This window comes from Vanellus vanellus, assembly GCF_965231255.1.
Source record: "Vanellus vanellus genome assembly, chromosome: 3".
NCBI classification, from domain to species: Eukaryota; Metazoa; Chordata; class Aves; order Charadriiformes; family Charadriidae; genus Vanellus; species Vanellus vanellus.
The window spans coordinates 128,560,425-128,587,708 of record NC_138907.1 but is presented as its reverse complement, the minus strand read 5'-3'; the positions used below and the strand labels follow the sequence as shown (position 1 = coordinate 128,587,708).

The window sequence follows — 27,284 nt, the reverse complement described above, 5'->3', positions numbered from 1 at the left end:
CATGCTCCCCCCCGAGCTTCTGGTTTCCAGGAGAGATTTCCAGGCACCACAGAGCCTTGTTAACATTGAGGTCAGAGTACGTCCCTGCCCATGGGGCCAGCACTTGCTACCTGCTGTCACGACAGAGGAGGGCAGATGAGGGCTGGGGGTGCAGCACCTTGGGACCACAGAGGACCATGAGCTTTGAGTGGGGTGTCCCAAGTACTGGAGGTGATGGCTGATTTTTCCTCCATCTCCCGCATTGCCCCTGTCAGTAAAACACCTTTTCCAGGTAGGAGTTCAGGAACATCCCCGTAGGGTCCAGCTTCTCCCGGACAGAGCAGAATTTGGGGAAGGCTGGGTACATCTTCTCAAAGTCCTTCCGGGTGCAGCTGTGGGCCTGCAGGAGACAAAGTGTCCAGGGGGGCTGCCCATCACTGGGGAATGTGTCACTGGCCACCACGTGCTGTGGGAACCCCCTTCATAAATGGTGGGACCTCCATCCCCTTATCTACATGCCCAAGGTAGGTAGCAAACAGAGGAACACCATCTCCTCGAGGCACCCATCTCCCTCTGGGACCAGCCTGATGTGGGGGCCTTTCTCTGACCCCCACTTGACTGCAACCCCCCCCTCCCATGAGGAGCTGCGATGGAGAAGGGGAAGGGACCCTCTTCCACCAACCCTTGCCTCCCAGAGGAGCGGGGCCATCGGTACCTTTGCCCAGTGTGGTCTCCCACCGTGCTTCTTCATGATGCCCTCGTAGGTCAGCCAGTAGTTGAGGCGGGGGACGTTCTTCCCGTAGGGCCTGGGGGAGGTCAGGCAGGGAGCGCGTTAACAGGGGCTGTGGGGGAATTTGCACACGCAGAAAACCTCCCCAAGAACCCGCCACCTGGGGAGAAGGGCAACTCCAGGGACCCATCACGGGCTCTTTGACCAGCACCAGGTGATGGAAAAGCTCTGGGAACCAGCATGCCACCAGCACTCAGCCAGTGGACCCTGACATAGGACAACATCGTCAAGAAGCAGGGGTGGGTGGCTCTAGGGTGCTCCAAGGCCACCTCAACCCTTCTGGCTTGGTGCCTGCAGATGTCTGAGTGGGGTGAGTGGGCAAAGGTGCAGGAGCTCCTTCGATCCAGATCTCCAGTGCCAGCCAAGAGCTGGTGCCGGTGCGTTTGAGCTGTGCGTTTGCTGCTGTCGGGTCTCCAGGCCAGCACACTGACCCGGGGAGGAAGAGGAGGAGAAGAAGGAGGTGGAATGGGGACATGGCGCACCTGTACATGATGATGTTCATGTAGCAGCTGTCCCGCTGGAAGCAGGGACTCAGCCAGATCTCGTCCCCCCGAGCAAAGCGCACCTCCACGGGGTAGTGAGCCACCATCTTGGGGTTGTTCTCCAAGGCGGCCTTCAGCTCCAGCAAGGCTTCCTTTGTCTTCTCGCTGCCCAAGAGAAGCCCCCAGCCCCAGTTAATGCCAGCATGGGTGCAACCAGCTCCCTTCAGGTTTGAAGCCCCATCCCCACAGCTCCATCCCTGGCCTCATGCTAATCCGGGGAACGGCTTGGCATGTCCCAGCACACCCCTCCCATTGCTTTGGGCTCACAAAGCCCCAAGACATGGTGTGGATTTGGTACCCCAGAACAGGGACGCAGAAGGGTCCCCATGCTAAGCTAGCAGGTAGGAATGGTGCCTCCTAGCCAGGTCCTTTTCTCCATGGCTTTGCTCCTGTCTCAGGCAGCTTGGGCTGGAGCAGAGCCCAGGCAAGGGATGGCATGTGGTTCGGGCACTGAGCCCGGTGGGGGATGGACAGGGAGGGTCTGCAGAACCATTTACATGGGGATGGCCCAGTCTTGAACGTGCTGCTTGAAGCGACACTCGTAGTTGAAGATCTTGTAGCTGATGGCAATGTTCTCCACCCGAGAGCTGAAGAGGAGCCAGAAGAAGAAGCGGTTGATCCAGCACACCAAGCTGGGCACGAAGGTGCTGCAGGGGAGAGAGCAGGAGGTGAGATCTGACCCCAGAGCTGCCACCCGGGGATTTGCCAAGGACAGGCTGTGAGCTGTGGTGCCCACAAGTCACACAGCCTGGGGATGCTGGGCACGGGGATGTCCTCTCAAGGGGCTGTAAGCAAAGCAGCAAAGCTGCAATCCTCCAAGGGTGCTGGAGCCCATGGGGTCCTGCAGCGCCTGTGCGCACCCCACCTGATCTTGGACCTTGCACCCTTGCCCTCAGTTGCCTCCTCCTCCTCTTGCTGCAGGCTAGGAAAGGGGTGCTCCGTCATCGCCTTCCCTCCCCCTCGAGACCTCAGTATGTCCAAGGCTGTGCACTGGGCAGCCTCACACTGGGGGACCGTGAGCTACTGGGGACAGGGTGGACCCCTTGGCAGGGCTCTAAGTGGCCATAGTCCCTCTTCATGGAGTCCAGCCTAGCTCTCCCGTGCCACCAGGGTCCTTCCCAGCCTAGCCTCCATGACCTGGCTGGGTCTCCTCTCTCCACCTTGGTGCTCTGGACATGCTCACAGCCAACACTGTCTGCCAAAAAGCAGCTTTGCTGCTGCAAACTGGGCTGGCTCAGCACTCTGCTCCATCGACGGGCCAAGGCCAACGGTGTGAGGTTCAACATGGCCAAGTGCCGGGTCCTGCACTTGGGTCACACCAACCCCATGGACACTATAGGCTTGGGGCAGAGTGGTTGGAGAGCTGTGTGGTGGAGGAGGACCTGAGGGTGTTGGTTGTCAGCAACTGAACACGAGCCAACAGTGCACCCAGGTGGCCAAGAAGGCCAACAACATCAATTCCATATCAGGGATAGTGGGGTCAGCAGGACTGGGGCAGTGATGGTCCTCTGTACTCGGCACTGGTGAGGCCCCACCGCAAGTGCTGTGTTCAGTTCTGGGCCCCTCAGCACAAAACAGACATTGAGGCGCTCCAGTGTGTCCAGAGAAGGGCAGCGGAGCTGTGAGGGGTCTGGAGCACACGTCTGGTGAGGGGCGGCTGAGGGCCCTGGGGGTGTTCAGCCTGGAGGAGGCTGAGGGGAGACCTTCTCGCTCCCTACAGCGCCATGAAAAGAGGGGGGAGCGGGGGGGGGGGGGTGTCTCTGCTCCCCAGGAACAGGCGATGGGACAGGAGGGAACGGCCTCAAGTTGCACCAGGGGAGGTTTAGGGTGGAGATTAGGACAAATTCCTTCCCCCAAAGGGTTGTGAAGCACTGGCAGAGGCTGCCCGGGGCCGTGGTGGAGTCGCCATCCCTGGAGGGGTTTAACAGAGGGGCGGCCGTGGTGCTGAGGGACGTGGGTTGGGGGGCGGTTGGGCAGTGCTGGGCTGATGGTTGGACTCCCGGCTTTAAAAGGTCCCTTCCAACAAAACGGTTCTATGATTCTATGATCTCTGTGCACACGAGAGGGCGGTGCAGCCCCAGACATCAGTCCCAGCGCGAACCCGCTCCTCCTGCACAGGAGCTTGCTTGGGGGAGAGCCAGCATCTCCTTCTTCCCCGGGGATGGGGGTGCTCCGGGTCACAGTCCCCCTTTGCCGTCATCCCTGGGACGCCCAGCAAAGCGGCACGGGTTCCAGTGTAGAGATAGAGAACGGATTTGGATGAGGCCAGCCCTGGACAAACCTACCCACCCCTACTTGTCCCCAGCCACTGCCCAGAGCGTGTTCTTACCTGATCCAGAGCAGAAACTCCAGCAAATAATAGCCAACAGCGTAATCCCACAACCAGCTGGCGGAGGAAGAGGGGGGCTGCAAAGCCAAGCGGAGGAAGATGATGGTCATTAGGGGGTAGCAGGGTTTTGCAGCTTTCTTGCATGCGCCTGGACCAGGACCGAGGCGGGAGCAGGAGTTTGGAGAAGGGCACCCCAGATCCCTCTCCCATGATGAAACAGGGCCACATCCAGCCCCAGAAGAGACCAGGCTTTGTCATGGAGGACGCTGCTAAGAGCTTGGACGGCCCCAGCTGTATCTGTGTCCCAGGACCCCCAGGCTGCGGAGCCCAGCCCCAAAATGCTGTTTCCCCAGTCAGCCCTCCCTGGCAGCCCTCGATCTGCAAGGCCATCCTGAAACGCCGGCTCTGGGAGGGCACCCAGCTTTGTGCACTTCTCCCTTCCCGCACGGAGCCCGGTGGGACCTGCCTTGTTGGTGGGGTCCTGGTAGATGACGCTGACGTTCTCGCTGTGAGGGAACCACAGGAATCGGAAGTATTGGGATCTCTTTAGGTGGTCCTCGAGGTGATCAAGGACCTGTAAGAATCGGAGAAATGGGGGTTGGTTGGTGATTGTCCCCTCCCCGGAGCAGGGATCCCAGGAGTGGAGGGGTGGAGGCACCATGGAGGACTCCCAGGGGTGCCAGGGCAGGTCCAAGGAGTCTGTCTTGCAGAGTCTTGGCAAGCCCTGGGCTGGATGGGGGGTCAATGCAGCCCAGCCGTGCACCAAGGGGGCTAACAAAGACCACGGACCCAATATTTGGGAAGGAAACAGGGCATGCCCCTTGCCTCCTCTGCCTCAGCCACGCAGATCTCCCCATCCTGAAGATGCTGCTGTGGTGTCTGGCACACGTCTGAGCTCAGAGCCCACATCCTCCCGCAATCACCCCTCTGCAGCCCCCGTCCGGCACCATCGGGCATTCCCGGACGTGGGGCAGCACAGACGGGGCTGGAGGGGGACGCCTCCAGCCATCAGCCGTACAGCAGGGCATGCTGAGGGCTTCCCAAATCCACCTCCTGGTCCAGCATCGAGGATACCCTCCCCAGCTCTCACACCCCGGCAGCAAAGTCCTCTGTGGCTCTGGAGCCTCAGGGCAACGGGGGATGGAGCCGGGATGCCTTACACAGCCCTGTCCCGGAGATGTCCCCCGCTTCAAAGGCAGAATTGCCAAATTATTCATAAAGACACAAAAAAGAGCTTTAAGGAAGGCAGCGCCCTCGGAGGAGCTGCCTGCCGGCAGCCGAGGACAGCCAGGCATGGGGACTCTGAGCGGGCAGGGGACAGGCAGGACAATGCGGGTGATGGGGCTCGAGGGGGTGACCGCAGCCCCGGGACGTACTCAGCCTCTTCCCAGGGCCACCGGGGTCCTGTCCCGGGGCTACTTGGAGGAAACCCCGCTGCCTGCCGCAGCAGCACCCGCAGAAACAGAAAGACCCTTCGGCCCTGGTTCCTTCTCCACGGCCGTGCGGGCGAGGGTGGAGGCACCCCCCGCTCGCCCCCTGCTCGGTGCTGTCCCAGCCAGGCCGGCGCCTCTCCCTCTTGCCAACAGCTTCTCCAACCACCCCCTGCTCCTCCTGCAGACATCTCCCATAGCTTCGCAAGAAGACTTTAAAACCCAGCAGCTTTGCTTCAAGGACTTTGCTTGACCCAAGAGAAGGCGCAACGACCCACGGGCATAGCCCCAGGGAGGTCGCGGCAACCTTAGCCCTGACGCCTCTCCTTTGAGTTTTGAGTTCCTCCTCTGGTCGTTTGGGTTGTTTGTCTTAATGAGCTATTAATCACCGGGCTGGGCTGCTTTAGCAACCAGCACCTTGCCATAAGGTGAGGGTCTTTGTGGGGTGGCGCAGCTGTAACACCGTGGTCCCGTTAGGGAGGATGGGAAGACAAACAGCGTATTCCTGTAACTGGTGAGAATTAATGCTAACGCCGTTGTCTCCATCGTCACATCTGTAGCTCCAAAAAAACACAAAATCTCTTTAAAATGTTCCCAAAACAGCCTATTTTTTTTTTTTTTTTTTTTTTTTTGGCCAGAGAAGTTCTTCTGTTGGAAACAGTTAAAGATCGTTCAAGTAGAAGCAGGACAAAAGCTATGACCCCACGTTTTCATCGGTTTGGTTTAGGAACAAACACACCGAGCGGCTAAAACGAGCGGGGGAAAGAAGGATGCAGCTTTCCCAAGGTGATCCTGCCAACGTCTGTTTGTCTTCCAGCCGCGGCGTTTGAGCGCAGAAGCAAATTGCTCGCGGGGCGACCTTTTCAATGTGCGCTTTTGATCCTTGTGATAGAGGAATAGCGGCCTGAAGAAAATAAGCCCGCCACTTTGTAGGATAATTACAGCGCAGCGGGCGAGAGCTGAAGGCAGCGAGCGAGCCGGCGTCGGGAGTCCTTGGGGACATTGTCTGCTGGCTGAGTGCCGGAGTCGGAGGCAGAGGTCGGGCCGTGGAAATCTTGTTGAGGTAACGTGGCCAACGCACGCAATGGAGATGACCCTGGAGCACGCCGAGACTTGGGGGAGTTTGCTGGTCTTTGCATCCCTCCCAGGAGCCCGGAATAAATCCTTTCGCTTCGTAAAGGTCAGGTCAAGAGAATTCGCTGGCTTTCTGGCTTGCAAAGACCCTGGAGGGCTCGCTGAGCTGAGGGTCACGCACCCCCGCTGCTGAGATGCAGGTTTGGTTGCTTCACATGGTCCCTGGGGAAAGGACAAGGGGCAGAGGTGGCCAAGGTGCTGTGGAGGACGAAGCACGAGAAGTCACTAGCACACATCCCGTAGGTCCACCGGAGCAATGACGGGGAGCCAGGGAGCATGGGGAGCTCGTGTTTTGGGAGAGGAGAGGGATGCTCAGCCGCCCCTTTTGCCTGCACGCCTGCCGGGATCCCACCCCATCAGGGGACGATGTCTGAGCACCAGTTGGAAGAGTCACTGCCATGCACCGAGGCCAAAAGCCACCATTTCTGACAAGGAGGGATGAGGTCAGGCCCAAGCAATGGTGAGGGGGTTTAGGCATTGGGTGGTCTTGGAAGAGTTGGCCTTGAGGGATCCGTCCCAGGTGCCTGAGACATCCCCCAAGGGGTCGAGGTTCAGGTGAGGGTTGGGAAGCGGTAGGCTCAGACCAAAAGAAGCACTTCTTCACCCACCAAGTCGCTAAGCCGTGCCGGTCTGCAGGCGACGAAAAGTTTGCGTGCGTTCAGGAGCAGATCAGAGACCTTCGGGGGTGAGAAAACCATTACCTTCTTACACATCTACAAACCACCTCCAGCTCAGGCAGCCCCAAAGCTGCAAAGATCGGTGGGAAGAAGTATCCTATCTGAGTCTGACCCATCCTCATCAGCCTCCCAGGGGGTCCGGGGCGAGGGGAGGCTGACTCCATCCCCGCCACCATCCAGGGATGCTCTGCGGATCTCTCTGGTGTCCTCAGCCGCGTCCGTCCCGTGCCTTGTTCCCGGTCACCGTCAGCAGCTAGAGCGGCTGAGTTTATCCCGGCGATAAAGATAATCACGAGGCCAGAAAAAAAAAGCAAGCACGCCGATCTTATATAAGCACAAATCCAAGCCCGGCTCCTCTGACACATATATTATTTGCAATGTCTTAGATAACTCGGGCTTAAATATTTCAAGCAACCTGCTCCCTTGCCATTATTCTCTTCCGCCTCGCTGGGCCACTCGACATGAAAGCCGGAGATCTGGAAGCAGGCGAGGAACGGCGATGACCGAGAATTGATAACGGCGTTAATATTTATAGAGTGCATTCTCGTTTCGCCCTCCTCCCGGCCCCGAGGGACGGGGAAAGATGGGCTGAGCCGCGCGGGGGCCGTAGCCCGGGCAGAGGATGCTGAGCAGGGTAAAGCCCTGCTCGGGGCAGTGGGGTCATCCTGCACGTGAGCTGAAGTTTCCTGTCTGAAAGGCAGATTTGGAGGCGTAAAACAAGACAATTTGGCGGGGGAAAGGTGCTGGAAGGCGCAGTGAAGGTCCGAGCAGCCTGGCAAGGGTGGGGGAGGACCAAGCGGTGGGCAGATGATGCTGAGCAGGGTCATCCTGCACGTGAGCTGAAGCTTCCTGTCTGAAAGGCAGATTTGGAGGTGTAAAACAAGACTCAGCCTGGCAATTTGGTGGGGGAGAGGTGCCAAAGGATGCGGGGGAAGGTCGGAGCAGTCTGGCAAGGGTGGGGGAGGACCAAGCCGTAAGGAGCTGGCGGGTTCCCACCAGGTTTCAACGTATTTAAATGGGTTTAAGGCGGGGAACTCCCTGCTGCAGGAGGTAAACAGGTGGTTCACAGGTAAAAGATGCTCCTGAGCCATTAAACACAAACTCTGCACTGGAAACTCTCCACCGCAGGCTGGAGAAATATCTCAGCAGGTTTCCCTTATTCCTCTGTCTTCCCTTCCCACTTCCCAGGAAAAAATAAGACCCCGAAGCGCTCCAGGTCTCCACTGCTCCGGTGCAGCTGCTCTTCGGGCAGGTAGACACGCTAACGGCCTCGGGAAAGGTGCACGGACCTCTCCGTCCACCTCCCCGGCCGGCCCAGCCGCCCCCGGCACGGCACAAGGACCACTGGGTCGCTTTGGATCGGGGCTTACGAAGAAGACACTGCAAAAAGCGCGTTAAACCCACGTTCGCGGCGGTGTTCGAGCCGCCCCGACGGGGCACTGAATAATTCAGCCCTTAAAAAATTAAGGACAGCATTTCTCAGAGCTTTACCAGTGCCGCAGCGCTGATCAATCCTGCCACAAATTTTGCCGGTTTTGTCCAAGGACTATTTATTTTTCATGAGCCCGACTTAACGAAGGCTTGCGCTGTCGTTAGCCAGGGCTGGAACCGGACCTGTGAGACTCAAATGAGGCAACGGATGAGGATGCTGCTGAGGATGCGCCGGCGGGGGCGTCAGGCCACAGGAGGACAAAGACAATCAGTGGTGAAGCAGCTCCACGCTCCTGGAGAGGTTCCTTTCCACCACCACCGCTTTCTTCCTCCTGATGGACTTTGTGCCTCAGTTTCCCCATCCACATATTTAACTCCTTCCGGTGAACGCAGTGAGTCCACGCAGCGTTTTAGAAGGCCACCAGGTCTTTCAACTTGCAGGTGGCCTCTTCTCTGTAGGCGTTAGCCTGTGCGATGCCGCAGCCTCCAGCGATGACCTGGTGCCCAGAGACCTGGGACAAGCTGGGGAGTGCTCAGCTGAAGGCGGTCGGTCACATCCTGACACGCCGGCTGTGCCAGGCTGTCCCTGCCATGGAGGGGCTGAGCATCAGACGGAACAGCTCGCTCCATCCGACTTCTCAGCACCGGGAGGGTGGGAGGGCTCCAAGGAGTTCACGTGACAGCAGGGACGGGGGGAAAGTGGGTTTTGATGTGTTCCCGGGAGAAAGAATTCCTTCAAATCGCTCTGTAGAAATGCTCATGGGACCTTCAAAATGCTTTCTGAGGGAACCAGATCACACCCACCGTTGGCCACAGAGCCACGTGGAGACCCAAGCTTGTCAAGTCCAAGGACACTGCCCCCAAAAAAGAGCATTTCATGCCTCTTTTGAGGGAAATCAGCCTGTTTCAGCCTGGTTCCTGCTGGGGATGGAAAGCTCGGCTGGAGGCACCCACTCTCCAGCACCGAGCATCTCTGTACCAGCATCCCAGAACACTGTCCCCAGTGCCTCAGCCCTGTACTGAACAAGGACCTGAACCTCTCATGCTCTCCCTGCTCAAGCAAACGCCTTTTCATGGGCTACGGGCAAGACGTGGTCTTCATGGGGGACGTGGCCACGAAGAGGGGACGACAGGGATGGATGGTGGGACAGCGGAACTTGCCGAGGAGGAGACCGCCTGTGAAGCCTTCAGAGTCACGCAAAATCCTGACCTGCGAAAGAGCAGGATCTTCAGAAAGCCACCCCCCTTGGGGATGTCCCACAAGGGCCAGTCACCCGTGCCAGGCACCTTAGTCTGGGCGATGGGGACCTTTGGCAAGACGGAGACGGAGAAGGCCAGTAGCAACGTGCCAATCGTTTTTAAGGACGTTTTCCATCACACGGCCCAAATGCAGCTCTGGAGTTGGATCCTGATAAGGGATTTGCTCTATCTGACCCTTGAAATGTGTCACCCATCACACTCCTCCTCAACCCCCAGCACCGTTTGGCCCAAGTTCAGCTGCAAAAAATAAACGGAGCGGGAGATGCAGAGTCCCAGCCCAAAAACTACCCTGCCCTCACACAGACGAAGGCACCAAGCTGTTATCAAGACCACAAGCTGCTCACGGACTATTTCAAGTGGCCCATCTGTCGCTGGAAAAAGCAAAGCTTTCCGTTAGCCGAGCAGCAGCAGGCAGCGGGATGGGAGACGACGGCGGCTCCTGGGGGAGCACACGGCTCGAGGCAGTGGCCGTGCCCCGTGGGACGCTGCTCCTCTCCTGCGGGACGCCGCTAGGCACCGCCTGCCCCCGGGGATGCCGCCTTGCTTCGGCCAGGCAGCACATCAGCCCACCAGCCCAGCCCGGGATTTCCAGCAAGGGCAATTTTCTCCAGCTGGAGAAATTAAAATTAAATCTGCATTAGGCTTAGTCATGCGTGCCCGGAGTTACCAGATCTCCGCCGACCTGCCGGCGCCCGCGAACACTGGGTTAAACCCAGCAGAGGCGTTGGCCGATCTGTCTCACGGTGACGTCTCCCACGGCCAGAAGCGAGCGCTGATGCCCGCGGGCTCCTGCAGCATCTCTAACTCGATTGCGCTGGAGCCTCCCTGCTCAGCCCCACGGCGGCTTGGAGGCAGCCCAGGGAAGATGAAGGTGACTGCCATGGGCAAACCTCCATCCCTGCTCCGGTGGGACCGCCGGCATCGCACAGCCCAGGAGGTTGCCAAGCCCGGAGCAGCTCCCCACCACCGCGGCTGCGGTTCCCCTCACTTATCCCCACCTGCAGCGAGACGGGGGAACAATTTAAGACCCAGTGGGGTGGTACGCAGGGGGTAGACCACAGCTGGAGGAGAGGGTATGATTTCTGAGTGCTGCCTCCAGCTCAGGGGCCTCAGCACAGGAGAGACATGGGGCTGGTGGAGGGGGCCAGAGGGGGCCCCGGAGCTGCTGGGAGGGCTGGAGCCCCTCTGCTGGGAGGACAGGCTGGGAGAGGTGGGGGGGTCAGCCTGGAGAAGAGAAGGCTCCGGGGAGACCTCCGAGCCCCTTCCAGTGCCCAAAGGGGCTCCAGGAGAGCTGGGGAGGGACTCTGGGTCAGGGAGGGGAGCCATGGCACGAGGGGGAACGGTTTGACACTGACAGAGGGGAGATTTGGATGAGATATTGGGAAGAAATTCTTGGCTGTGGGGGTGGTGAGCCCCCGGCACAGGGTGCCCCAAGAAGCTGTGGCTGCCCCATCCCTGGGGGTGTTCAAGGCCGGGTTGGACGGGGCTGGGAGCAACCTGGGCTGGGGGGAGGTGGCCCTGCCCAGGGCAGGGGATGGAACGAGATGGCCTTTATAGGTCCCTTCCCACCAAGACTATTCTATGATTCTATGATTCTGTCACCTCTGGGCTGAGTCAGGCAGAGGACAATCCATGCTGCGAAGTGAGGGTGATGCTGCAGAGAGGCCGGGACACTGGGACATTGACAGGGGTCTCTCTGCCCAGCCTTTTCCCTAAAGAGGGCACCGGCTGCCCTTCCAGCGGCCAAGCACCTCCCTACCCCCAAACCTGAATCAGAGGTGAAATCAATAAGAGGAGAAGCGTTTTCACCCTCCTCTCCCCTGCCTTGGTCCCACCAGTGGCACGCAGCTCCCGCTGGCCAACTCGAGCCCAGCCAGGAGGTCTGTCCTGAGCAAGAGCCCTCTGCTCCCCTGGATCTCAGGTTTGCGACGTAGCCCCTGCCAACGCAGCCTCTCCGGGCTGGGGACACTCCTGCCAGGCAAGTCAGCCCTCCCACCCCAACGTCGTGCAACACGGTGGTCCCATCTTCCCTGCCAGGACCCAGAGGGAGTCTCTGAAGGACACAGCTCAGGGTCATTCTCTGGAGCCCAAGGTCAGCACAAGAATGTCTGTGGCAGGTTCCTGAGGACACTGGAAGCCACCAGTTGGGATTCCCCTGCGGCCATGAGGTGCCCTGGGGCTGCACGGAGGTTGATCCCATCGGCTACTTGAATTTCAGGCTGGATAAATGCAGAACAAGTCTGTATCGATCTGGACCGGTTTTAAAAGAGGAGCGTGGGAGCAGCTCAGGGGTGAGCAGGGCAGTGATGGCAGAGGTGAGGTTTGGCATCACCTTCTCACCCCTGAGCTGCCCCGGCCCTGCTGTGGGGCTGAAAGCAGCTGGGAAGGGGCACAACTTCTCCTAGAGATGGTGCCTTGGCGGTTCTTAAAATCCACCGGGAATAATAAATACAAGAAATTACTTTCATCGCTGTGTCCTTCCCCGCAGCTCTCCCTCTCTGCCCCCCTCCCCCGGGCTGGACGCAGAGGGGTGGCTGCAGAGGGTCCCCGCTGCAAGGTACAGAGGTCCCCAGATTTTGGGGCCAGCAAAGCTGCCAGAGCACGCTCAGCCCTCGCCTCTCCTCCCGCGCGGTGCCCCTGAGGATGAAGCCAACATCTCCCCGCAGCACGAGAGGACTCAGCACCCCCGTTTCCCGCCCCCCCCCCCCGCTGGCTCAGCTCGCGACCACGCGAGGGGCTACACCCCAAACCTTTGCTTTGCTCTTGAACGTCAGCTGCACCGTGTGATGCACATCTTGCTGCAGGTCCCAACCACCCACCTCGCCTACGTGGCATGGTGGTGGCACTCGTGTGTACCCCCCCGCCTCACTACCTGCACCTCTCTGGGCCCAGAAGATGCTGTTCCCACCCATGGGAAGTTAAAATGGCATTTGCTAAGAAACGTGGCTTTTCCCTCCTCTCCTTTGTCACCCTGGAGAAGTTTCCAGCTTAAAGGACACCACGAAGCGCACCATGAAGATGCACAAGGAGCGCAACCTACACACACCTATGGGATTTCCTACCGGAGCCTATCCACTTCCCAGTCTCCCACTGACCATGTCGCCTCGCCAAGAACTTCGTTTGCCCCCAAGGAGGCTCTGAAAGCATCACCCACGGCCTACCTCGGTGAGGGTGGAGGGGAAGGCCACCTCGTGCAGGTGGAACTGGGGCACACACTGGAAGGTGACCGTGAGCACCACACCCAGGCAGCCGAGGTGCAGGCGGGCAGCCTGGAAGATGTCCACGTTGATGGACTCGGAGCACTCCAGGATCTCCCCCGAGGCTGTCAGCAGCGTGAGTGCCACCACCTGCCGAGAGGGGAGCAGAGCTTCAGCGAGCGTTCGACGTGTCCCATCTCCATTCCAAGACCCTGCATCTACCCCGAACCTTACAGCTGGGGGGTAAAAGCAGGGAGACCCCCGCACTACCACCAGCACCACGGGGTGCTTTCTGCTGACCTTGGCCCCACCAGCCCCTCTCCTGCCGCCTCTGATGTAGTGACATAAAACAATCCTCTCTCTGGGGGATGCTGGAAAAAAGCTATCAAATAAAGAAGTAAAACTCCCCCAAATTCACTTCTCTGTAACCATTGGTGGAATCACTGTGCCGGGTTTGAGGTAGGAGTGGAGGATTTTCATACCTGTTCAGTTAAAAATAGACCTGGGCCCTGTCGAAATTCGGGTTTGGGGGGCTCCGATACAAGAACTTCTTTCCCTTTGGTGCAGAGCTTATTCATTGATTATGAGTCCATAAAGCACGAGGACAGAGGAGTTTGGGGCTGGATTGTGTTTGGGATGGCAGATGAGGACGTCCCACTGTGCACAGGGGACTTGGGCGTCCCCCACAGGACCCCCATCCCGGGGGAGAGGACCCATCCTGCTTGCTGAGTACAGCGTGCTCCTTCCTTACCCCAGGGCTGGGCACACCAGACCCAGAGCAGGTGACGGGACATCTCCCCTGAAGCCCTTTAAGATGCTGATGTCCATTCAGCGCCACGCTCCCAACTCCTGTCTCACCTGGGTGGGGAGGATGCCGTGACTGATCCCGGTGTTGTGTGTCCCTGTCCCGATCACACCGGCCGCTGCCACCTCGGAAACGGCTCCTAAGCTGGGGGCAGATGAAGGGGCTGGTGAGGACCTGAGCCGGTGGGACACGGCGTGGGGCACAGCCCACCGCGCCAGGCGTAACGCCGCGTGCAGACCCCATGTGTAGGTCCAGAGTCCCCCAGGACACATCCCCTGTCCCAAGGAGCAGGGCGTCCCCCACAGGACTCCCATCAGGGGTTTCCACCCTCCAGGGTACTCTACAGCAACGGGTGGGTTTGTTGGCCACACGCGCATGTCTCCACGGGACGTATCTATCAGGACGCTGCCATAGTCCATGGGGGGGAAGAGGCAGCCGGTAAGCGCAGGTCACCATGGTCAACTCAGCTGTGTCCCATCTCACAAGTCCCCATCTCTTCCCATCAGGCTGGAGTGCCTCACTGGGGTGGAGACATCCTTCCCATACGCATTCAGAGCGAGGGGTGAGGAACCCGGCTTTACCCCAGAAACATCGCTGTGGAGCAGGGTTGGAAGCGGCATCCACAAGCACAAAGACAGCAGACCAAGGTCCATCCCTCCCACCACGACCAAGGCGGGCACGTGGGGATGGCAGAAGGTTGCAGCAAATGGTGTGCTGGTCCTGCCATATCCCCCAAATGCTCCTCCAGCTTCCACCAGCTGGGGGAGCAGAGACCTCCTGAACCAGATGTGGTTTCTATGGCCATGGTAACCCTTGGTGGATTCCTCCTCCAAGAAGGAGTCCTGCTCACCCCATGCACACCTTTGGCCGCTGGTCAGGTGCGGCTTATTTCTCTGAACCCTCACCCCAGCCCCGGCCAGGCCTCTGACAAACCGATCTCTTGTATTGACTGAGGAACACAGATATTGAGCTTGGCTGTAACTCAAGACCAATTTCTTCCCTGAGGTCAGCAAAATAAAAAGAGATCGGGTGTGAGAAATGCTCTCCTCACCCATTTCCTACCTGAACGCGGGTCCCCCCAAGCCCTTGGAAGACACCCGCTGCATGGGAGAACCGCATGTGTTGGAGGCAGAAGGATCAGCTGTGATCATCTCGTGGTGTCCCATCCGCTGCCCCCACATTGCCCTGGACCCCCAGCCCACCACTTCCACCTCCTCTTCTGGGGACAGCAGACGTCCCAAAGCAATGCAGAGCAAAGATTGTCCCATGCCTCCTGTTAAGATATTCCAACGGCTAATTGCCCTTTGCCATCAGAAACTCATTTCCGGCCTAATTTTTTCTACCATCAGCCTCCTTTGCCCGGAGCTCCCTGCTGTCGGCCTCTGCCCCACACAAGGTGTCTCTAGGAGGGGCGCTCTCATCTTTTTAGGGCCAGGGAGAGCAGAGTTTTCCTTCGTGACATGGAAAGGACCAACCTGGTGGGAGCCGTGAGAGTATAGGGTTGGTGTGGGGATAAAGGCTCCACTTGTCCACCCTCCTGCTCCGAGGCAGGGCCGGTTACTCCATCGTGGGGAGGTTGACCTGTGGTCTGCAGAGCCCCAGTAGAAGACCAGAGCCTGAAGTAAACATCCCTATTCTGCAGTAAAAGCTCTTCAGACATCCCTGTTTTGCCGTGTCCCAGCACTTGACCTGGGGTTAGGATGGACGCATAGGAGGACACGCAGGGATGTGTCCTCCCATGGCTATGATGGACACATGGGAGGACACGCAGAGACGTGTCCCACTCACTTGGCTAGGGCCAGCCCGTGCTTGCTCAGCTCGACATTCAGATCCGAGAGGAAAATCCCACCTTCCACCGTCACTTGCTGCTTCTCCTTGTCCACCTGCGAAGGATGGGATGGGATTAGAGAGGGGAAGGTCACAGAGCCCGGAGGAGAAACACTGCTTTGGAAACACCTCTGCTCAATGCAGTTGATAATGTCTGTGCAGGAGAGACACATACCATGAGGGACTTGCCCCACCCTGAGCTACCACCTCTCTCAGACCTTCACCCAACCCAAACCTCATCCAACCCAACGGTGCCACCGGTTCCTGCCCCTGGTCCAGACCCCGCTCCCCCCCGCTCTCCCCGGTCTCAGGGGTTTGTAACCTCTCCCAGAAGTTCTCCCAGGTGTTGGTCAATGCAAGGGAGAAGACACAGGGGAGAAGATATCCCCCAGCAAAGCTCTACCTTCAGCAAACCTCTCTGCTCTGCCCTCCCGCCCTGCTCAGCCAGCGTCAGCCAGCTCCTGGTGGAAGGACAGCTTATTACCATTAGGAGCTATTCATCCCACTTCTGATAGACAGAGCTGTCAGGGGGGGAGCCGTTCCTTAATTAATTATCGTTGTTAATTACGAGTAACGATCCACCTCTCAGAATATGCTGCTACAGTCAGGACTTTTTATCTTCAGCTGCACACGTACACACACGTGCTCACATACAGAAAGACACAGTAATGGCTTCAAACTGGAAGAGGGGAGATTTGGATGAGATATTGGGAAGAAATTCTTCACTGTGGGGGCGGTGAGCCCCTGGCGCAGGGTGCCCCGAGAAGCTGTGGCTGCCCCATCCCTGGAGGTGTTCAAGGCCAGGTTGGACGGGGCTGGGAGCAACCTGGGCTGGGGGGAGGTGGCCCTGCCCAGGGCAGGGGGGTGGACTGGATGGTCTTCAAGGTCCCTTTTAACCCAAACCATTCTGTGATTCTATATATATACATGCACAAATGCATGCATGGACACACAACAGGCATGGACACACATACGTGTGCGTGCACACACAACACACAGGCACGCACATGTGCACAGGGGCATTCTCTCACAGCAGCCCCACTAAGAGCCCAGTATCTCTCTACACACCGGAGGTCTGGATGCAAAGCAGAGGGCAGGAAAACCTCTCCCTCTCAGCAGCTCTCATTTTCCCACAGTCGTTCAGGATATGATCCACAGGACCAGGAAGATCTGGTCCTTTCCCAGTGCCATCAAACGGGGCAACCTCCCATGGGGACATTGCCCACCCTGGTTATGGCAGTGTTGGTCTCCCTGCCCCCGGTGGCCACACAAACTTGGGTGCCATCACGTTTCGGGGCCACCACGCCACCTCCCGGAAGCAGGTCTCACCTTGAGGACCCTGTTCATCTTCCCCATCTGGATCATGAAGTCATCGGTGCAGGCGATGTCCGAAGGAGAGTGGCCGCCCCCCACCACCTTCACCCTCTTGTCCCGCTGCCTGGCCATATCCAGGATCTGCAGAGACAACAGGCAGCCCTGAGCATCCAACACCTTTCCTCAAAGCTGTGTGCTAAGGGAGGTTCCAGGGGCATTGTGAGATGTCCCAAGCTAAAATCCCAGCCATCATTGACACCACCTTCACTTGGATAACTCACCATCCAAGGTTAAAACCACCCCTGCAGCCCAGACACCTCCTAAGACAGTCCTCGGGATCATCCTTGGGGGTTGGACTAGATGACCTTTAAAGGTTCCTTCCAACCCGAAGGATTCTATGTTTCTATGATCCCAGAAGAGGCGATGCCCAGCTGAGACACCCTAGGGTGACAGAGTTGTCTCTGGGGTGACAAAAGTGACACAGGACTCCCACACCTCAGCATGGCAGCTGGGGAGGGCAGAGGACTCCAGAAGGATGCCAGATGCTGATGCCCAAGGAACAGAGTCCAACTGGGGTCAGCCATGGAGGTTTTCTGCATCTTTTAGGTGTTTGAGGCGTCTGCTGGAACACATCTGCAGTTCAATAGGATGAGCTGAGGGAAGGACTCATCCTGTCACCATCTGTGACCACTCTGATGGAACACGATGGAGCACCACAGACTTTCCTGGCCTTTCCTCCTCTTCATTTCTAACACGTTGTCTCCTGGAAGCATCCCTCTTACCTCCCGGATTTCCTCCACCGAGGTGGGCTGGAAGTACAGTTCCGGAGAAGAGCCATAGGTCTTGGCCCAGTTCTGGAACTTGACTCCTCCTTGGCCGTGAACCTGGATCAAAAACAAGAGCTAAAGCAGCAGAAAGCAAGTACCTCCCCTGCTTTTCTGTACAGCCCGTCCTTCGTCCGCCAAGGCCACTGCACCAGAGCCAGGTTTCCAAAAAGATTAATTATTTATGGACACAGAGGTTCAACGCAACCCCTTGAGGCCCTAGACTGGAGATGTCTCCACATGAGTGAGTCAGCCCAGGCTCCTTTTGCAGTCAGTGGGGAGAGGTGTGAGGATGCCCTGGTGTGTTTGAGACATCTCCCTTGAGTGCAGTCCATCCCTTCCTCCTACAGCATGACGTGTGCTGGGGTCCTCTTGGTTTGCATGGCCTCTTCTGCTCTGGTCGCCTCTCAGACCTGGTCTCAGCACCCATACCTACCTCATGGCCTCATGTCCCAGTGTCCCCAGATGGCCTTATCATGAAGGACTGACCAGGACCAGGTTGGGACCTCCCTCCAACCTCAGCCACCCACCCCGAGATGCTGTCCCCAGGCCTGGCATGAAGGGGTGCTGCCAAAAGACCCAGCCCCATCCCATCTCTAGGCAGGACATCCCCAGGGCGGTTTGGATGGGTCTTGGCTGGGCAGGAGACACTTTCTCCCTGTCCGTGGCCAGCCCAGCTGGGGCTTGGGCAAGGAAGGACGTGGCATGGGGTTGGGCACCAAGGCCCAGAGATGGTGAATCCCTCTGCCCCAGGCAGGACTGGATCCAAGACTGCTGCTCCACCAACACGTGTCCCACCTTGGCTGCAGGGGATGACTTAGCTCCTTCCCACCTTCTGCTGCCTCCTCCCTCCTCCCGTTCCCTCCAGCCTCCTCTCCATCAGCAAACCCTCCGCCTTCCACCTTCCCACCCCCTGCCTTCCCCTCATTTTCCTCCCCCAAAGCAGAGCCCAAAACTTCTCCGGGGTTGCAGAAGGGGCTTTCCCAGGGGTGTCCGCAGCACCCCTCCCCCCTGCCACCCCCTTCCCCCACCACCCCAGCCCCCTCCAGCCTGCTTTTAGGGGCTGGACAGGGCAGGGCCACTGGATGGCCCATCACCCTGCCCAGGGAGGTGACACTGCCTGGAGCCAGGGCCATCAGGAAGCTATGGCAGATAGCCCCAATAGCAGCAGGGAGCCCTCGGGGCGAGGGGGAGGTGGGGCTGGGGCTGCCTCATGGTCTGTGAGCAAAGGAACAAAGGGAGAGAGAGACATAAAAACTGGAAAAAAAAAAAAAAAAAACAACCAACCCAAACCCCTAAGAAACCCCAAAAGAACAAAATTGAGGAAAGCAAAAACCCGTGGGTTAGAAAACACTCCTGCTCAGCAGCCGGAGCCTGCCCTGATTTATCCCGGGAACCTTCTGTCTTTCCTTCCCTCTCTCCTTCCCGAGACACCTTTCCGATCACGGCGGTGCTGGTTATTCAATCCATATCAAAGTTGGTCATAAAACCTCATCGTCCCGCCAGCCCCCAGCACGGCGCGTGGCTCCACGCAGCCTGCACCACCCCAAAAACCGGGAAATTCCCCCCTTGGCTTTTGCCTTACCATCCCACCGGCCTCTCCGGGAGATGCTGCTGGAGTGAGCGGGACGCCGGCTGCTCCGGCACCGGGGACGAGGGCTGATCCTGGCCGGATCAAGGCTGGCAGAGCTTGTTCCTGACCTGGGGGTCAACAAGGAGCTTCTCTCCAGGCTGGAAGGATAATGAGTAACAGCCCCCGCCTTGGGCTTCGCCTCATTCCCTGGGGGAGGAGAGGGGCTGAGCCCTTTGCTCCCAGCTGGCGGAGCGGGATCTGGGCAGGGATTTGAACCTGGGGTCCTACAGGGATGTTACGGACTCTGAGGGTTTGGGGGGCAAGGTGCTTCAGAGGGTTTTGGGGAGAAGATACCTTGGAGGGTTTGGGGGAGAAAACGCTTTGAAGGGTTTGGGGGAGAACAGTTTTGGAGGGTTTTGGAGAGACGATGCTTCAGAGGGTTTTTGGCAGAAGATGCCTTGGAGGGTTTGGGGAGAAGATGTTTTGGAGGGTTTTGGGGGAGAAGAAGCCTTGGAGGGTTTTGGGGAGAACAGTTTTGGAGGGTTTTGGAGAGACAATGCTTCAGAGGGTTTTGGGCAGAAGATGCCTTGGAGGGTTTTGGGGAGAACAGTTTTGGAAGGTTTTGGAGAGATGATGTTTCAGAGGGTTTTGGGGAGAAGATGCCTTGGTGGGTTTTGGGGAGAAGATGTTTTGGAGGGTTTTGGGGAGAAGATGCTTCATAGGGTTTTGGGGAGAAGATACCTTGGAGGGTTTTGAGGAGAACAGTTTTGGAGGGTTTTGGAGAGACAATGCTTCAGAGGGTTTTGGAGAGATGATGCTTTAGAGGGTTTTGGGGAGAAGATGCCTTGGAGGGTTTGGGGGAGAAGATGTTTTGGAGGGTTTGGGGGAGAGGACACTTCAGAGGGTTTGGGGGGGAAGATGCTTCATAGGGTTTCGGGGAGAAGATGCTTTGGAGGGTTTTGGGGAGACGATGCTTCAGAGGGTTTTGGGGAGAAGATGCTTCACTTTGGGGGGTCCTTGCCCTGTAGCGGGTCCCCTGGAACCTGTAGCCTTTGCACCGGGGAAAGGGGGGAATAGGGAAAAGGCCCTGCCAGGTTTGGGGGGATCCAGCAGTGGGGGCATAGGGGGGTTAAGGCTGCGGGTGATGGGACAGCCTCACTGCATCTCATCGCATGGAGAACGGGTGCTGGGGGTCTTCGCTCCATCTTGCGTGGAGGAGGGTGCTCCACACCTTGCGTGCTTGCCTTGCACCCCAAACCCGCTCTGCCGTCCCACCGGGAGCAGAGGGGGGACACAGGATCCATCCGGGGAATGGGTCTCATCTGAAGGACGGGGGAGGAGCGGCGATCTGCAGGAGCTCTGCGGCGCTCCGGGGCTGCGCTTTGGTGATAAGCAATCCCTCCCCGGTCCCTCATTAAAGAGGGGATGATAACGAATTTTTCCGAGCCGGCTAACGCGGGCAAGATGACCTCTGGGAGCACCGCTCCGAGCCCTGAGCGGGAAGGGAACCGCCGCTGCCTCGGCATGACCGCGGGATGCTCTCGGAGACGCGGTCTTTCCAGCACAATCACCAACCGCGGGGGGAAAATTGCTTCTTAATTACGGAGCAGGAGCTGTGCAGCCTGCCGAGGAGAGCTGACAGCACCTCCAGCAGCTTTTTCCATGGGCCTTCACACCTACCTTCAAAGCTCCTTGACCTCCTGACCATCCTGAAACCCCGCTGATGTTTTCCTGGCTGCAATGCAGCAAATTAATGAATAATCCTCCGGCACACCTTCGAGCCCAAAGAGACGCTGAGGGGGCCAGCGGAATGGGGCAGGACGCCTCCAGGGCTGCCCAGTTAACAGCTCCGGGTCTAAGTGCTGCTCAAAGGTCATCGAAACCTCCAAAAAAAAAAAGCCACCCTCCCAAAGGGATTAGGGATTAACAGCACGGGGTGAGGGGGACGCTGGCGGGGAGGGACGACACAGCTCGGCTGCGTGCAGGAGGGACGGCACAGCTCAGCTAATTACAGCTGAGCAGCGGGGAATAATTAAATTAAAGAAAAAGGGGGGGGGCAAAAAAGAAAAAAAAAGAAAAGAAGAAAAAAAGAAAAAAGGAAAAAGGAAAAAGAAAAAAGAAAAAAGAAAAAAGAAAAAAAAAAAAGAAAAAAAAAAGTGGTGTTTTGCCAGGTGTTGAAGCGATCTGTGAATTAATTTCTGAAATTTTTTGGGGGGGGTGGAAAAATGTGCGGAGTCTCTCCTGCGGGGATCCGGGCAGCAGAGCATGGCTGGGGCTCTCCTGCAGCCCCCTGGGGGGGACACACATCCAGACCTGGGAAGGATTCAATGCCCCAAGTTCACCCTGGGGATCGGGAGACCAGTGGTCAGCTGGCGTAAAATCAGGGGAGCACCATGCCAGCGGGTGCTTCATAGAATCACAGAGTGGTTTGGGTGGGAAGGGACCTTGAAGACCATCCAGTCCACCCCCGGCCATGGGCAGGGACACCCACTAGATCAGGTTGCCCAAGGTCACATCCAGCCTGGCCTTGAACACCTCCAGGGATGGGGCAGCCACAGCTTCTCGGGGCACCCTGCGCCAGGGGTCACCGCCCGCACAGGAAAGAATTTTTTCCCAATATCTCATCCAAATCTCCCCTCTTCCAGTGTCAAAACGCCCCCCCCCTTGTGCCATGGCTCCCCTCCCGACCCAGAGTCCCCCCCCAGCTCTCCTGGAGCCCCTTTAGGCACTGGAAGGGGCTCGGAGGTCTGCGCGGAGCCTTCTCTTCTCCAGGCTGACCCCCCCACCTCTCCCAGCCTGTCCTCCCAGCAGAGGGGCTCCAGCCCTCCCAGCATCCCCGGGGCCCCCTCTGGCCCCGCTCCACCAGCCCCATGTCTCTCCTGTGCTGAGGCCCCCGAGCTGGAGGCAGCACTGCGGGGGGGTCTCCCCAGAGCAGAGCAGAGCAGAGCGCAGCAGAGGGGCACAACCCCCCCCCCCCGTCCTGCTTCGGTTGGGGTTTGCCACGCTGGGGCGTGCAGTATGCACGGGGAGGACAGGGCTGGGGACACTGGCCATGGCCAGGGCTCCTCCAGTGCCACAGGGACACGGCAGCCACTGTCACACCTGCGCCAGAAATGGCCAATGCCTTCCCAAATTCCACTGCGTTCCCAATTCCAATGCTTTCCCAAATGGCAATCTGTTCCCAGATTGCAGCGCGCTCCCAGATTGCAAGGCGCTCCCAGATCGCAGTGCTTTCCCAAATTGCAGTGAGTTCCAAAACTGCAGTGCACTCCCAAATCATAATATGTTCCCAAATTGCAATGTGTTCTCAAATTGCAATATGTTCCCAAATTCCAATGCACTCCCAAATTGCAGTGCGCTCCTCAATTGCAATACGCTCCTAAATTGTGATGCACTCCCAAATTCCATTGCATTCCCAAATTCCAATGTACTCTCAAATTGCAATACATTCCCAAATTCCAATGCATTCTGAAATTCCAATGCTTTCCCAAATCGCAATGAATTCCCAAATTCCAACGCATTCCCAAATCACAATACTTTCCCATATTCCAATGTATTCTCAAATTCCAATGCTTTCCCAAACCGCAACGAATTCCCAATTTCCAAAACATTCCCAAACCGCAAGGAATTCCCAAATTCCAACACATTCCTAAATTTCACCGCTCTCCCAGACTGCAGGGCCCCCGCCTTGCCGCCGCGCTGGAGGGGTGGCGGCGGGAGGCTCTGCTTCCCAGATGGAATTTGCCCTAAAATCCGGCTTCTTGCTGGAGCCTGCCCCTTCCCTTGCCCCTGCCCATCGCCCCCTCCCCGGAGCCGCCGCCTCCCGCGCCACAGTGGGGAAACTGAGGCAGGAGCGCTCTGCCGAAGCCCTTTGAGCATCCGGGCCAGGCAGAAATCAGGCAGCGTTTGGGTTGGGGATTTTTTTTTTTTTTTGCCTTCTTTCTTCTCCGTTTAAAAATAAAACAGTTGAAATTTAATTATGGGCAGCTTTTATTCTTTACTCCTCAATCTCCAAAGGCTTTTTTATTTTTTTTTTTCCCCCCTTTCTTTCCGAGTTAATTGCTTCCTTTCTGAAACACATCGTCTGGAGGAGGGGAGGACAGGACCGGCGTTGGATCCCGTCTGGGAGCAGGGAGATGCTGTCCCTGAACCCTCACCACCGGTCCCCCCCTGATCGGCATCCCTGCTGCCAGCACCCATGGGTGCCCCGCAGCCTTGGAGGGAGAAGACAAAACCAAAGGCAAACAGCACTTTTCTAGGGTTTTGGGTTTTTTTTGGTCCATGGGACGAGCAGAGCTGGTGGCATCGTGCCACCGGGGTGGGTTTGGGTCCCCGGAGTGGGGGTCGACGCTGCGGTTTGAGCAGTGCAAAGGGACGTTGGCCCCGCAGGGACCTTTGCCATTGGCACGTGCCAAACTGGGCGTTTTCAGCCCCGGCGGGGCTGGAATATTAACCGATACCTCCAGGGAAAGCCGGAGCCATCCCAGAGTCCAGGGACGGGCTGGGTTGAAGTTTAACCGGGTGCCGTCAAGCTTGGTGGGGGCAAGCGACGGCGGCTGGGGACAACGCTGCCCCATGGGGCAGAGGGAGCCCTGGTGGCTGCTGTGGGGTGAGGTCCTGCACCCTCCGCAGCCCCCCAGTGTGGCCCTGCCGGGCTCTGCCCCCACCCTGCACCCCCCGGGGTGGGCACCCCATGTGTGCACCTTCCACCCCGGGTGTCCACCTTGTGCCCCGTGTACACCGTCTGGCGGAGATATCCCATCGGAGACTCGTCACAGCCATCGCAGAGACCCTGGTGGGGTCAGGGGGATGGAGGGAAGCCTCAGGGGGGCTGTCCCCCTCCCCTTCATAGAATCACAGAATGGTTTGGGTTGGAAGGGACCTTTAAAGGCCATCCAGTTCCAACCCCCTGAGGGCCACCTCCCCCCAGCCCAGGTTGCTCCCAGCCCCGTCCAACCCGGCCTTGAACACCTCCAGGGATGGGGCAGCCACAGCTTCTCGGGGCACCCCGCGCCGGGGGCTCACCGCCCCCACAGCCAACAATTTCTTCCCAATATCTCATCCAAATCTCCCCTCTTCCAGTGTCAAACCATTCCCCCTGGTCCCATGGCTCCCCTCCCTGATCCAGAGTCCCTCCCCAGCTCTCCTGGAGCCCCTTTAGGCACTGGAAGGGGCTCGGAGGTCTGCGCGGAGCCTTCTCTTCTCCAGGCTGACCCCCCCACCTCTCCCAGCAGAGGGGCTCCAGCCCTCCCAGCAGCTCCGGGGCCTCCTCCGGCCCCGCTCCACCAGCTCCAGGCACCGGGACAGGCTGCAGAGTTGGGCCTGTGCCAACCTCAGGAACTTCAACCAGTCCAAGTGTGAGGTCCTGCAGGAGGGTCGGGGCCATCCCCAGCCCAACTCCAGGCTGGGCGGGGAATGGCCGGAGAGCAGCCCTGAGGAGAAGGCCCTGGGGGTGCTGGTGGATGAGAAGACCCCCCCCCCGCAGTGCTGCCTCCAGCCCGGGGGCCTCAGCACAGGAGAGACACGGACCAAAGCGGACTTGGGCCTTCCATGCTGGCGGGCCCAGGAGGGCAAACGCCATCAGAAGCGATGCAAAATCCCCCCCCCACCGCTTTCCCCTGGGGCCTCGCTCCGTCTCTCGGAGGGTTTATTCCCAGGAGGAATCCTCCAGCCATAAACATGAGAGATGGCAGCGGCTGCCGCTGCCTCACAGCACCCGCAGGGCCCCGGCGCGACGGATGGCGTCTGAAATGAAGAGATAAATCTGGCCGCAGACCGAGCTCCTCTGGGCCGTTTCTTTTTGCATCCTGAAGCCGCTGGAGGTGGTCTCGTGCGCGGCGGGGAGAGGGGAACCGCATCCCCGGGGATGCTGCGGAGCCCCTACCAGCGAACCCCCCGCCCCGCAGGGTGGGCATGGTCTCCGTCTGCCCGGCGGCCCGATCCCGCTCCTCTCTCAGCTCTTCCATGTGAAAAGGATGAAGAAAACGTCTGGAAAAAAAAAAAAAAAAAACAACAAAAAAAACCCCAAACCCCTCCGGGTGGGTTTCAAAGCCCCCATCCCAGAAGTAGAGGCTCGGGAGAACCCCGCGTCCCAAAGCCCCGGCGTGAGGGGCAGCTCACAAAAGGCTCGGGGTTATTTTTTAAGAGATACTGGCGATTCCCGCTGGGGCCAAATCCGAACGCTCCCCTTTGAGAACACCACCAACGGTGGGGGGAAAAAAAAAAAAAAAAAAAAAAAAAAAGATGTCGAGAGGAAAAATGCCTCTGTGTCCGCAGGGGAGCGGAGAATCAGCCGTGGCATCACTCGACGTGTCCGGGACCGTGGCCGTGAGCACAGGGTTGGGTTTGCAAGGCTGCTCGCAAGGCGATGCACGGCTCACGGGGGCTAAAACGGGGGGCAGAACCCCCAAATCTGGCACCGCTGGTACGATGGGTGTCCCCCCCCTTCCGTACTCCGCGCTCGCCATTGCCGGTGGCAATGGACGCGGCTGCCAACGCCTCCAAAGGTCAGCGCGCAGATGGGGCACCCGCCGTCCCCAGGGACGCGTTGCTCCCATCACTGAGGGTCGGCAGCGATCCACCACCGCAGCCACCACCATCGCTCCCCGGGAGCCTCACCCCCCCCGTCCAGCCGCCTGTGCAGGAATTAATGCGTCTTTTCCTGTTACTTATCCTCCACTGGGGTTTTTTTTTAGCACTTAAGCAAGATCATAGAAGCACAGAATGGTTTGGGTTGGAAGGGACCTTGAAGACCATCCAGTGCCACCCCACTGCCCCGGGCAGGGCCACCTCCCCCCAGCCCAGGTTGCTCCCAGCCCCGTCCAACCCGACCTTGGACACCTCCAGGGATGGGGCAGCCACAGCTTCTCGGGGATATTTGTTCCAGTCCCTCACCGCCCTCAGAGGGAAAAATTTCTTCCCAATATCTCATCTCAATCTCCCCTCTTCCATTCCCATCCCTACCCAAGCCGGTCCCAGCATCTCCGGGGTGGGGGTGTGGGGGGGAACTGGTGCAGTGCTGGGCACCGCCGCAGCCTCGCAACCCTCCCAGAGCCGGGTGGAAACCCCCGGATCGGGCCCCTGCCAGGGCTGGGGTGCAGGGAGGGGGGGCGGGAGGCTGAGAAAACCTCTTAACCCCCCCCAACCCCAACCGCCGGTGCCAGGGGAGAGGCTGTTTGGGCAGCGCCCGGCCGGCTTCCCGCCCAGGGCATGGGTCCTGCCTGTCCCGGGGACGATGCTCTCGGATTTTACATCATTCTCGGATTTTACATCGCTCTTGCATTTTACATCTCATCATCAGGACTCCAAAGCCGCTCCGAAACCCGCTCCCAAGGCTGCCTCCCCCTGACAGCCAACCCAGCAAGGACAACAGCCGGGGTGATGGATAACTCCGGGCTGGATGGAGCAGGATTAAACCTCTCGCTGCCCACCCAGGGGCTGGGTTTTGGGTTTGGTTTTTTTTTTTTCCTCCATCCCTGCCCCCCCCCAAACCCCAAATGCACGCAGCTCCTTTTCCGGGGATGAAGCCGGCTGCGAAACATTCCCGTGGGCTCGCTGGCAGAGGGGGGAAGCGCCGGGAGGAGGGATGCAGCCACGACGAAAACCGCAAAGCCCCGGTTGAAAATAGTTGAGGGCTGGGGAGAAGGCGGCGGCGGTGGGGGTGGGAAATACCAAGCGTGTTTGCCCAAATCCTTACGCCATCCTGGATGAATGTTTCTAACGTCTGTTGGGGCCGGGAGAAGGGGCGGGAGCCCGGGGGAAGGTGGCGGCGGGCAGCCCGGGCACCGCGGGGATGGAGGGGGAAGAGGCAGGGGGATGCTCTGCTGCATCCTCTGAACCCCGCACCCCGAGGACCGGGGGGAGAGCAGAGGCTCCGGGGTCACTTTGTGCTTTATTTCTCATCGTTACAAGGCAGAAGGTGATTTCTCAGGCGGCGTTAATTATAATTAGCGCGTTAAAACCTCCACACCCCAAAACCAACCCCGTGGCCTTAAGTGGCCACAAACCGGGACCCGCCGGCCAAACCCCCCGAGCGAGGGGAGCCCCTGGGATGGGGTCTGGGTGATGTGACAGCCCCGGTGCAGCCCCTACCATGGCATGAGGATGGGTCCAGCCCCAAACCATCTCCCAGCACCCCCGGGACCCCCACGAGAGCTCACCGGCACCCTTTTA

General features: G+C 58.7%; 1 protein-coding gene across 1 annotated transcript; it reads right to left on the bottom strand.

The window, feature by feature from the left end:
* Positions 1-250: 250 nt before the first annotated feature.
* LOC309669983 (L-gulonolactone oxidase-like) lies at positions 251-25,579 on the bottom strand (the record flags this gene model as incomplete). The annotated part of the gene is made up of 12 exons (XM_082480781.1): positions 251-379; positions 695-785; positions 1,252-1,416; positions 1,809-1,958; positions 3,641-3,717; positions 4,107-4,214; positions 12,734-12,919; positions 13,628-13,718; positions 15,363-15,457; positions 16,731-16,856; positions 17,498-17,599; positions 25,493-25,579. 12 exons carry the CDS (start codon positions 25,577-25,579, stop codon positions 251-253), a joined length of 1,407 nt encoding a protein of 468 aa, XP_082336907.1.
* Positions 25,580-27,284: the final 1,705 nt, after the last annotated feature.